At 45.5% G+C, this 10,737-nt stretch overlaps 5 protein-coding genes across 5 annotated transcripts; 2 read left to right on the top strand and 3 right to left on the bottom strand.

Annotated features, from left to right (window-relative positions):
• Window positions 1–65: 65 nt before the first annotated feature.
• Window positions 66–495, top strand: TOT_030000201 (conserved hypothetical protein; the record flags this gene model as incomplete). The annotated part of the gene is made up of 3 exons (XM_009692946.1): window positions 66–172; window positions 215–312; window positions 377–495. 3 exons carry the CDS (start codon window positions 66–68, stop codon window positions 493–495), a joined length of 324 nt encoding a protein of 107 aa, XP_009691241.1.
• Window positions 496–811: 316 nt separating this feature from the next.
• On the bottom strand, window positions 812–3,286 carry TOT_030000200 (ferrodoxin reductase-like protein; the record flags this gene model as incomplete). Its single annotated transcript, XM_009692945.1, has 13 exons — window positions 812–917; window positions 1,082–1,217; window positions 1,273–1,337; window positions 1,400–1,558; window positions 1,617–1,729; window positions 1,821–1,904; window positions 1,951–2,085; window positions 2,137–2,366; window positions 2,397–2,517; window positions 2,579–2,664; window positions 2,726–2,803; window positions 2,834–3,049; window positions 3,082–3,286. The coding sequence occupies 13 exons, from the start codon at window positions 3,284–3,286 to the stop codon at window positions 812–814; spliced, it is 1,734 nt and encodes a 577-aa protein (XP_009691240.1).
• A 243-nt stretch (window positions 3,287–3,529) lies between these two features.
• On the top strand, window positions 3,530–4,379 carry TOT_030000199 (conserved hypothetical protein; the record flags this gene model as incomplete). Its single annotated transcript, XM_009692944.1, has 5 exons — window positions 3,530–3,569; window positions 3,602–3,678; window positions 3,725–3,861; window positions 3,891–4,139; window positions 4,262–4,379. The coding sequence occupies 5 exons, from the start codon at window positions 3,530–3,532 to the stop codon at window positions 4,377–4,379; spliced, it is 621 nt and encodes a 206-aa protein (XP_009691239.1).
• A 259-nt stretch (window positions 4,380–4,638) lies between these two features.
• Window positions 4,639–5,882, bottom strand: TOT_030000198 (4-hydroxy-3-methylbut-2-enyl diphosphate reductase; the record flags this gene model as incomplete). The annotated part of the gene is made up of 4 exons (XM_009692943.1): window positions 4,639–5,219; window positions 5,253–5,475; window positions 5,508–5,680; window positions 5,711–5,882. The coding sequence occupies 4 exons, from the start codon at window positions 5,880–5,882 to the stop codon at window positions 4,639–4,641; spliced, it is 1,149 nt and encodes a 382-aa protein (XP_009691238.1).
• Window positions 5,883–5,907: 25 nt separating this feature from the next.
• Window positions 5,908–10,539, bottom strand: TOT_030000197 (ubiquitin carboxyl-terminal hydrolase; the record flags this gene model as incomplete). The annotated part of the gene is made up of 6 exons (XM_009692942.1): window positions 5,908–6,678; window positions 6,763–6,850; window positions 7,088–7,705; window positions 7,856–8,127; window positions 8,203–8,594; window positions 8,706–10,539. The coding sequence occupies 6 exons, from the start codon at window positions 10,537–10,539 to the stop codon at window positions 5,908–5,910; spliced, it is 3,975 nt and encodes a 1,324-aa protein (XP_009691237.1).
• Window positions 10,540–10,737: the final 198 nt, after the last annotated feature.

Here is a 10,737-nt window from a genome sequence, read left to right as displayed (position 1 = left end):
CAGCCACACGCACACAGAGAATAGACAATAATTCGTTAGTTAATGTGCCGATGTATTTTAATTTTATGCTAATCTTATGCTTTGAGTTGATATCTAATGTTTTTTGTCTCAACCAGGCTAAATCTAAGATTAATATACCGTATATAGCACCTGATAAAAATCGCAAAAACAAGTACTTTTAACTTACACATTTGGTATATTCTTGTGTTTTTAGGGGCACTGTTATACTGGACGGATCAAAAGATGGCAACGGGGAGCTTCCCTTCGTGGAAATCGCCAATGCAGATGCCTACTTCTACAGGTCCCCCCAAGGTAACATTTATACATTAGAAGCTACACACATGTTCAAAACGGATGTTGCTAATAAAATGTTTAGAGTACAAAGACAACAGCTATATCAAAAAGGAACGTGAACTGGAGAGGATACAGTCAGGATCGCGAGAACACTTTGACTTTATAAACGATCTAATTGGTAACCTAAAAGCAAGAATATGATTTGGCAAGTTTATCAGACGTATCACTAGTCCAGTGTTCACATTACTCGTTGAATACAGGCAGACTAATGTAATCTTGAGCCACTCCTGTGTGTGTACAACTAGGCATGTATGTGTGTGTTAACACAGTTGCTGCATCAAATTAGGCTACTTTCAACTTGTTCACGCAGGCCATTATGGACATTGAGTTGGCCGCACCCAGCTTGAGTGCCGCGGTGGACGGCATGCAGTTTTTATCGAACGCTTCAGTCACGTGTGCCGCAAAGTCGTCCATGCCCATCGCCAAGACCGCCACGACCTAAACGTGTCAATAGCTGCTAGCGCCGTACCTTCTTGTCCTTCGTATAGTAGGCTGCAAACTTGTTCTTCTCAACGTCGCCTTCAAATATTAAATCTTCAGTTCCATCGGTAACACCGGCAAACCTGAAAAACACTTATGTCACACTATATATGGCTATCTGTATGCCCACTTAAAATTTATAAGTGTTATATGTGCCACAATATCCTATTCTACAGGCATCCAGCCACTCATCAACCATGATCGTGTGCAAATAGCTAGGTTTATCTACTTGTCCCATAAGGAGTACCTGAAGCCGGTCTTGAAGAAGTTTGACCAGAAGAACGGCACCATTGTCATCTTCGCGTTTTTGTCCAACATATTGTCCGCGGCGACTCTGCCGTGCTGTAAGGCAACGTTCCAGTGTTTTATGGACACGTGTTTCCCTATATTTGGTGCTGTGTTTTGTTCCGAGGAATAGGCTAATCTGCCAAAAGATACCTGTTCTGTGATAGGGGTAACTGACGAAATCGCCACTTCCGAAGACATCCTTGCACCCGTTACATCTACATTGTTGTCAACATCCGTTACATAACATGGGAAGTGCGACTTCCATGGTAATTAATACCTGAACGACTCGTCCACTAGTACTGTTCCGTTTGGCGCCACCTTTGCGCAAGGCAATATTGACGAGTCCACTTTCGATCCCACACCCTCTATTACCACGTCTGCTTTCAGCGTTTCATTCGTGTCCAACACTACTTCATTCACCTTGTTACCCTTGGCGCTACGAGTCAATTAGTTTAATGTTGACGTTACAACACTATCTCCTCTTAGTAACCTACTTGTATCTCTTTACTGTACAACTTGGCAGGAACGTCACGCCGTTTTTTGCCATCAACTTTGCGACAACACCACCTATTCTCTTTCCGACAACGTTTTCAAGCGGTGTTTCAGTCTATATTTGATAATGATTATGGTGTTAAAGTCCTTTATTAATCAATAAATTTTCAAAATACTTGTAGCCTGCTATATTACCAGCTACTTACGTTTGTTACTACTGTTAGGTTGGCTCCCGTGGGTTTTAGTGCTGACGATAATTCGCATCCGATAAAATTTGCACCAACTATTACCTGTAATTGACGTATTTATTGCTTAACTGCGTAAGTATCAACTTACTACATTCGAATTTGGCTTTATATATCTTGACAATCCCTTCAGATCGTCTATTGTTCTAATGGTAAACAGATTTTCGTAGTTTTTATTTTCAGACACGGGCAGTCTCGATGACCGTGAGCCTGTTGCGACCAACACCTATTCATTAGATGATTACAATATCACATACTAAATATTGTGTCCACTTACTTTGTCATATTTGACTACGGTTCCATCTGACAATGTTACTGTATGATCCTTGTCATTCACCAAGGTCACTGTTTTCCCGGTATAAAGCTCTATTTGATTGTTTTTGTAAAATTCCTTCGATCTCAGCGCCTGTTCATTCGGAACTCTTTCATAGTCCTTGCTAAATGCCTTCGACAGATACGGTCGGTAATAGGGGAGGTATTGTTCATCTCCGTACATCAGTATGCGCCCTAAAGTCCCGGATTACAAATCACGAATACCTGTAAAGCCCTTTAACCTGAGCGTTTCGGCTGCTGCATGTGCTGAGGCTCCTGCGCCACAGATAACGAAGACGCGGCTATCCCTTCCCTTTGTCTTCTCCTTTTTCATTGGCACCTCAAGCTAAACAATCAAATATCATTGCGTTTAAAAGCAATGTATAAAGTATGTGTAAACCACGTACTGGTAAGGGCGTTGGTGGCAGCATTGCGTATAGTTTTCCGTTCTCGACGACTGGCTCATACGTGGCAAGTCCGTCGAAACATGGTCCTACAAAGTTAATGTATGTTTTAATAAATTGCACTAGTCATCGTTTAAAATAGAATCGTACCGTTTACACACGACCCATCCTTCAACTGAAACTTGGCGTTATGCCAGGGACAAACTAGCAGTTCGTCTGTTACGGCGCCTAATAGTTATTTTTAACACGTTTAAGTACCATCTATAAAGGACGCTGAGAAGTGAGGGCACGAGCTTCCGGTAACATAGATTCTTCCCTTCACATTCGTCACTAAAACCGTGTCCTTTCCTATAAAAACAGTTACATATTGTATAATCACACCGTTATAAATCTTAATTTGCTTAGATTCTCCTTCTTTGAATTCAGATAGGTCACCTAATTCTACCTTTTCAAACCCATTGCAGGATATAGAAGCTAAAATAAAATGAAGCGTGAGTTTGACCTACATTTTACGGAAGAATATGCTACATATGGCAGTCCCAAAAGTGTAGGAACTCCAATATAGAAACCATATTTGTACTTCCAGCCTTTATTACCGGTTGAATTTACAATTGGCACGATAGAAGAAAACGATCTTCTGGAATGGCAAATATGTCTTAAATTCTTAAAAACAATTTGATTCAGGATCTTCATTCTATACATAATATCCATATAGATAAATATTAAGTGCTAGGTGTAGAAGCCACAAGATAACACAATAAATCCATAATATGATTTACACATATTATGAATTACAGATTTGTTGTAGGTGTTATTCTATACAAAGTAAATATCTGTTTTTCAATGAAATTGGTGCATCATTCACTTTTATTTAGTAGGATTCCATATTGTTGTTCCAGTATTTGTAAAAATCAAACACATTTATCTTTTTTGAATAGAGTTTTTTTTAGTAGAATGAGTAATTCTGAAAGCAATAGTATAACTATTGGATTAGGTATTTTGCTTTAAACATTTCAATCTCTACAGACCCATTTTGTTTTAAGCAATTTGATAAAAAGGGAATAAATTTCATTCCTTATCCTAAGGAAAGTTTCCTTGAAAAGGTGTGTTATATGTAGAGTATAACAATGTGTATTTATATATAAATAGGTCAGAGAATGTTTAAAAAACGGGGGTGTTTTGAGGGACGGTTACGCTCCATTTTGTAAACACCTGCTGATTAAGAACTTTACGGAAGCCACCTGTTCAGCAATTGAGATTACTGAGGAGAACGAGCACCTTCTGAAGTAAGATTGTGTATGCTAATATCTTTTAGGTCAGGGTACCTCGCTAGAACGTCGAAGGAGTTGCCAGTTTTAACGAGATGGTTTCGAAAAAACGACGTTTTGAAATACATTAAAAAGGCCGAATACTTAGATGTTATTTTATATTCCAGAGAGCAGGTGATAAAGGAATCTAAGGCCATGAAGTCATTTGAAGACGAATCGCACTATTCTCATGACTATTACATAATATCAATTAAGCCACAAAACGAGGACTATGAACTGCCAATGTTGCCAATAACGTGAGTATTAGAGTGTACGAACAGCCTATTGAGTTATACTATTAATGACTAGTCTACATTATGTGTGTTTGATGGTATCTTGTTATAATTTTATTGGCTTCTGAAATTTATTAACTGTGTAGAGTCATGAGGAACGCTTTGATTGATCAGGGTGGCAGTGGAGTGCCAATAGACAGAAAGACGTATGAAAGATCTGTTGAATACTGGTCAAAATACGCAGTGTTTTACGAAGACGCCTAGTTAATGTTTTATTCATACATATTATATCATTATGTATATACATATTTGTTTGTATGCTTATGTAATGTATGTGTGTAAGTGTATATATATGTATATATGTAAACATATGCTTATGGACATAAGAATGTATATATGTGTATATATACGACTGTGTATATTAAACTGGTAAACAGTGATAAGGAAATATAAAAAAGCATATTACGATTCTACAGTTTGATTGGCCGATTCGTCGTGTTCCTTGATCATCTGCTCCAAGTTCCTAAACGTTGTTATAGGTCACTGGCGCAAACATAAAGTACCTTGGCAACCTCCAGTTAGGCACACGCTCTACTGCTCCATCGAACTCCTCAACGACGAAATTAAAGGGCGGTGAGCTGAGTTTGTCCATCACAGCCTGAGTGAGGTCCTCGGGAGTGGAGGCTGAAGACGAAAGTGCGATATTGCGAGCCGAGCCGACGAGCTCCTCAGTGACGTCGTCGGCGTCAAAAACCAAGTACGACTTCACGTCGCGGTTCAAAGCAGCCTCGACGAGCCTCTTGGCGTTTGAAGACAGCTTGCTTCCGACGATCAGGACCATGTCGACCAGCTTGGTGACCTTGTGAATGGCAGTCTGCCTGTTGGTGGTGGCGTAGCAAATTGAGCCGCTGGGAATGGTCTCGATGTGCGGGTATTTGGCAACCAGGGCGTCCTTAATGTGCTTGCAGTCGTCCAAGCTCAGAGTCGTCTGAGTAACGTAGAACAGTTTGGTATCGGTAGGGAAGTCGAGCGCCTGCACATCTGACACATTCTCAACGACAGTCACGGCCTCTGGAGCCTCTCCGCTAGTCCCAATGATCTCCTCTAAGTTACAAATTAGGTTTAAATTAAACGTACGGTGGTTTTTGTGGCCGATTAAGACAATCTTGTACCCTTCCTTGGCCTTATTTTTTACATACACATGGACCTTGTTCACAAGTGGGCAGGAAGCGTCGATTTCCACAAGATTCCTTGACTTGGCGAGCTCCCTGATCTCTGGAGATATTCCGTGTGCGGAATAAATTATAATAGAGTTCTCGGGAACCAAGTTTAAGTCCTCGATGAACACCACACCCTTGGCCTATAAAAGTGCATTGAATCGCTCGTCCATACCCTTAGGCGGTTACATACGGCTTCATTGTGTACTATTTCGTGCTTTACGTATATTGGTGGTCCGAAAATCCTCACTGTTTCCTCCACTGTGCGTATCGCTCTGCTCACACCCTCACAGAATCCCCGGGGGTTAACGAGGTACAGTTTCTTATCAGATGTAGTTTCCCTTTCAGCTAAATCGAGTTATCATCATTAAACCTTACCTGCTCTTAAAATATGCCTGTAGTCGTGCGTTTTAGGGGTAATAAACGCCGTTAATCTTCTGTTAAAACCAATCTTGCATCCAGCTTGACTTCTGCCAGCAATTCGCCCATAAACAGCTAACGAACTCGTCAAATACACTGCCAGACAACTGTATAGTACATATGTAAACATAAATGAAAGTGTGTTAAAAATGAAATTAGTTCAGTGGAGTCAGCGGCGCCTGTATACACCGGTAGTAGAGCACGTAGGGCACGTGCGTGCTCGACTCGCGCGATATCTCGTCCATGGAAAAACGGCGCAGCTTCGTGACGCTCGAGTCGTCAATCTTGTGCCAGTCGGAGACGTCCTCGGAGTCGCAGCCGACGTAGTAGTAGTGGCCGGACTCGGCGGAGTCGCCCGCGTGGATGATGCAGCCGTAGAGCCTGTAGTGGAAGCCGGTGACCACGAGCTCAGAGTTGACCTTGACCCTCTTGAGGAGCTTGTGCGCCTCGTTGGACGACCAGAGGTTGCGGTTCATGATGATGATCAGGTGCGAGGGCGGCGAGGCGATCTCGTTCCACATCTTCGCCCTCACGTCCCTGTTGCAGACGAGGCAGAAGTACTTGTTCTCCCCGCTCAGCGTCTCGACGGTGCAGAAGTTGTCGAGCATCTGCTGCACCGTCTTCGCCTTGTTCAGCGCGAGCGAGAAGTCGTACATGGTCTCCTCGTTGTCTGAGACGGTGTCGCAGCGCATGCACTTGATCCTGCGTATCACGAGTCCCGCGAAGACCGACTTCCAGAGCTCGAGGTCCGGGTCGAGCGCCTCCGAGATGAACCTGATTGCCTCCGTGACGTCCTGCTGCGACTTCGAGAGGTTGTCTGAGAAGAGCTTGAAGATGTTCTTCGGCGAGACTGACCTTTTGCTGGTGCTCCGCATCTTCACGAACAGGTTCGCCAGGGCGGTGAGCATGGGCGTCCTCGTTGCGTACTGCGCCATGTCCATCCGGCCTCTCTCGCCGTTCAGGCTTTGCAGAACTGAAGGGTTGTTGTAGGCCATGAGCAGGTTGTGGACGAAGAGCCTCGTGTGGTAGAGGCTCTGCAGCAGACTGTTCATGTAGCAGCTGTTGCCCAGGTTTTTCAGTCCGATGACCTGATGCTTACTTGGCGCGAGCGCCTCCAGGTCCCTTTCGCCCGCGTAATCCATCTTGTTGCTGCGCGTCGTCGGCGTCATGTTCCTGCCGAGCCGGTGCGCCGTGAGTTCACCCTCGACGTAGCCTGGGTCTTGCAGGCGCCAGCTTTCTCCGTAGCCGTTTCCCCAGTGTATTGCGCTCGCTCCTGTTGCGCCCATCCTGTTCGAGCCTGGCGCTCCGTAGTTATGCTGCGTCACTCCCAGGTACTCGAGCTGCGGCTCCCTTTCTGTGAAGGGGTAGCTCGTTCTGTTTGTTCCTCTGTTGTCCCAGGTCGGCGCTCCTCTGGTGTTCATGTAGCTCTGGTCTCCGTAGCTGGGCTGTCTGCTAAGGTGCTCAACGTAGTGGTCCAGGTTAATTTGCGGTATGAAGTTCGTGATCTTACTCCAGAGTCCGTGGCCTGAGTGACTGCTGAAGAAGCTGTATATCTTGTTACTATCCAAGTTGTACTCGTGGTTCGTGTCTAGAGGCTTCGTCGTCGTGTAGTTTGAGAGTATTTTGTAGAGCTCCGTGACCACTATTACTATCTCGATGTTCACTCCCTCCTTGATCCTCGTCCACAGGAAGTGGCACTTCCAGAGGAACGTGCAGAGGCTGTTCAGTATCATTCCGTTCTTCTTCAGGCACGATATCACTATGTTTCCTGTATTCACGCCCAGGTCGCCTCCTTCTCCTGCGCCTTCCGGCGCACTCGTCGTTACGCAGCTCGGGTTCAGAATCAGCGTCGTCTGCAGCAGCGAGTTCAGCGAGTTGACTGGACACGAGCACCTGACCAGCGCTATTCTCAGGCAATTTTCCAGTATATCCAGTCTAACCTTCCCGTCTGGTCTGAGGCCGCTGTTGGCCATGTATCCGTCTCTGTAGTTGTCGTAGCCCAGGGTTCCTCCGTAGCCTCCGTACCCCGACCCGTAGTCCATGTATCCGCTGCCGTAGTCGCTGTAGCCCACTCCTCCATAGCCCGTTTCCACTCCCCCGTACCCATTGGCGGCCCCTCCGCTTGAGCCCAACGACGTCACCTTTAGTATTGTAATCAGCGTCGTCGAGAACAGGTTCGAAAAGGCCGACGTTGGACTCGTCACTCTCCAGGGCACCACGCAGAGCAGGCACCACAGGTCCAGCAGGTCCTTTTCGTTAAAGGTGAACATGATTTTAAACAGGATCTGCCCCAATATCTCCTCCGAAGCCTCCCCCGTCACATCTGAATACATGTTGCTGTCGTACCTGCTGCTCATAATTCTATTGCTCCCCATCTTTCCGCCTCTGTAACCAGGTTGCGTCCTACTTCCCTGGCCTCCGTATCCCACTCCGATCAACCTGTAATCCACCTTGTAGTTCAAGGCGTCCTCGCTGGGGCGGCTTGACGCCAGCGTTATCAGGTATTCCAGGTGGTGGTGTATGTTTGCCCTGTGCTTCAGCGTGAAGAGGAAGAATTGCGATAGCAGCAGGACGTGCCCCCTCGGGTACTGATTCAGGTCTCTGATCTTCTCCAGGAGCAGGAAAGGGTACTTCTTCGTCTCCAGATCCTCCTTCGAGTTGATCCAGTGCAGCAGGACCTCTATCACGTTAACGTTCGGGATGGTGTTGGGCATTTCGTACCAGATTAGGCACATCTGTTCTCTGAGTGTGCTGTTCGGCAGGTCATATACGCTCGTCACCTTGTTCCGGTCCATCAGTATCTTCAACATGTACAGCGTCTCCAGCTTTCCGTCCTTGTATTCTTCCAGGAATCCCATTAAATCTGCCCTGTTGCTGTGGGCTGGGTGCGCCATGCTCCTTGCCCCTCTGAAGTCACGTGTGTTCGGCACTCCGTCTGAGCCGCCGGCTACACTCGCGCTTGCGCTCGTTCCTTCCAAGGGTGGGTACACCAAATATCCGTCTGAATTCACTGACACTGGCACGTTGTTGTTCGGCTCAGTCACCGAGTGGAAGGTCGACTTGTATGAGAGCAACAGCTTCAGGAAGTGCACTCCGATCGAGTCTTCGATTTGCGGCGTGAAGAGCGCCGTCAGGTACTCCACCTTAAAGGCGTTAACGAACTCCTCCGGGTGAAAGGACAGTGCGCACAGCAGCAGGCGCACTACAAACTGCCTTATCTTGTGGTTATCTGATATGAGCCCGACGAAGAACTTGATGATCTGCGACATCGTCTGGCTGTTCGTTATGCAGATCGCCTCCGTGAAGTACTTCACCATCGTCTCCTCGCCGTGGGAGTTGTTAAATATTATCGACTTCAGCTTCTTCAGCTCGTTGTCGCTCATCATTGTCTGTGCGCTGCTCGCCATCGTGTTACTGTTCAGTGTGAACACTGAGAACGGGTTATAGTCCAGGTAGTTCGTGTAGCTCATCATGTCCCCCTGGTACGTGCCTGGGTGTGCGTTAAATCCTCTGCCTTGTCCTGGCATGTTTGGCGCCATGTTTGGCTGCCTTACGTATGTACTGTGTCCCACGCTTGCTCCTGACCTCCCGTATATTCCTGCGTTTCCTCCTCTATTAAAGCCCTCAGTGGCCGTGGTCCTGTTGAAGCCGCTGTTTGTGGTGTACGCGTTACTGGGTCCCGCCATGCCATCCCCCGAATGGGCGGCACCTACTGGCATCTGCGTTCCGCCCATCTGGTGTCCTGGCACGTGAGCGTTGGGTTGCATTGAGTTGCGATTTATTGCGTTAATGATGTTCGACTCAAACGGATTGTTGTCAGAGAAGCCGCCCATGCCCCCTTCTGTGCTATGTACCGAGTCCACAACTCTGTGCTTAATCACGTTGGGTGCGTTCGAACTGTCAGGAACGCCGGCCCTTTCTGCGGCGTACATATTCTCCATTGGGGTTATGTGCATTGAGTTAACCTGTGGGAACAGGGAAACGGGTGCTGCATTTGCTGTCGTGTTCTGTGTGTTAAGGTTCGCAATTAGAGGATTATTCACGACGTTTACTGGTGGATACTTTACACTATCTGAGGTTGTAACTGAGTGTAAGTCCGATTGTGGCTTACTAGCCGTTTCGGCGATGTAATTCGGCTCAATACTGGACTCCATGTAATTGTCCGACATATAACTGGATTCCATGTAACTTGTGCTAGGTTCTGGATACTCTAAATTTGCGTTTGCGACCTGGTCCTCTGTCAAATTACGCTCTGCCTCGTTCGAGTCGGTGTGTTGCACATTTGCGTTACTTGCCATTCCGGCACCAATTTTACTACTCACGCCCACTTTACTCGTAATTTGCGTTGTGGCAGAGCCTGTTTTTGTGGCTGCATTAGTCGTTTTGTTTGCAGAACTACCCAATGTGTTACTGCCTGGACGATTAAGTGTGGCCATTCGATTCAAGGCATCATCGTGTTCTGAGAACACATCGCTTATTACTTCTATTTTATCTTGATCTTCATCTATTTTAACTCTAGATAAGTTATATATTCTGGTAGGATCATTTACTAGTGTGCTCGATTCGTTAAAATGGGTCCTTGAGTCAATTGTATATGGCCTGGAATTGATATGATTCCATAGTTTGGACGTTTTTTCGGGTATAAATCCCGTCATATCGCTACCGTATCCAAAGGAACTGTCTGCATTGTAGTTATCGGAGGTGTATCCGCTTGAATCGGATATTACACTGGAAAACAATTGTTTCTTGAAGCCACGGTCACCAAAATCATCAGAACCATCAAACATTGAAAATTTATTATTATTCATTTAAAACGCATTTGAAATATTGAACACTTGAATGAATTTCCATTCATTTTAAATATTATAAAGCGATGATCATTCAGTTTAGCTATTTATAGCTACAATTTTTAATTAATTAGTATATTTTATAAAAATAAAAATTACTGCATAATTTAAAATTTAAAAAGAATTAAAAATAATAGT

Source organism: Theileria orientalis, chromosome 3 (genome assembly GCF_000740895.1).
Source record: "Theileria orientalis strain Shintoku DNA, chromosome 3, complete genome".
Lineage (NCBI taxonomy): Eukaryota > Apicomplexa > Aconoidasida > Piroplasmida > Theileriidae > Theileria > Theileria orientalis.
The sequence above is the reverse complement of the archived record's forward strand: the minus strand, read 5'-3'. Positions and strand labels throughout refer to the sequence as shown.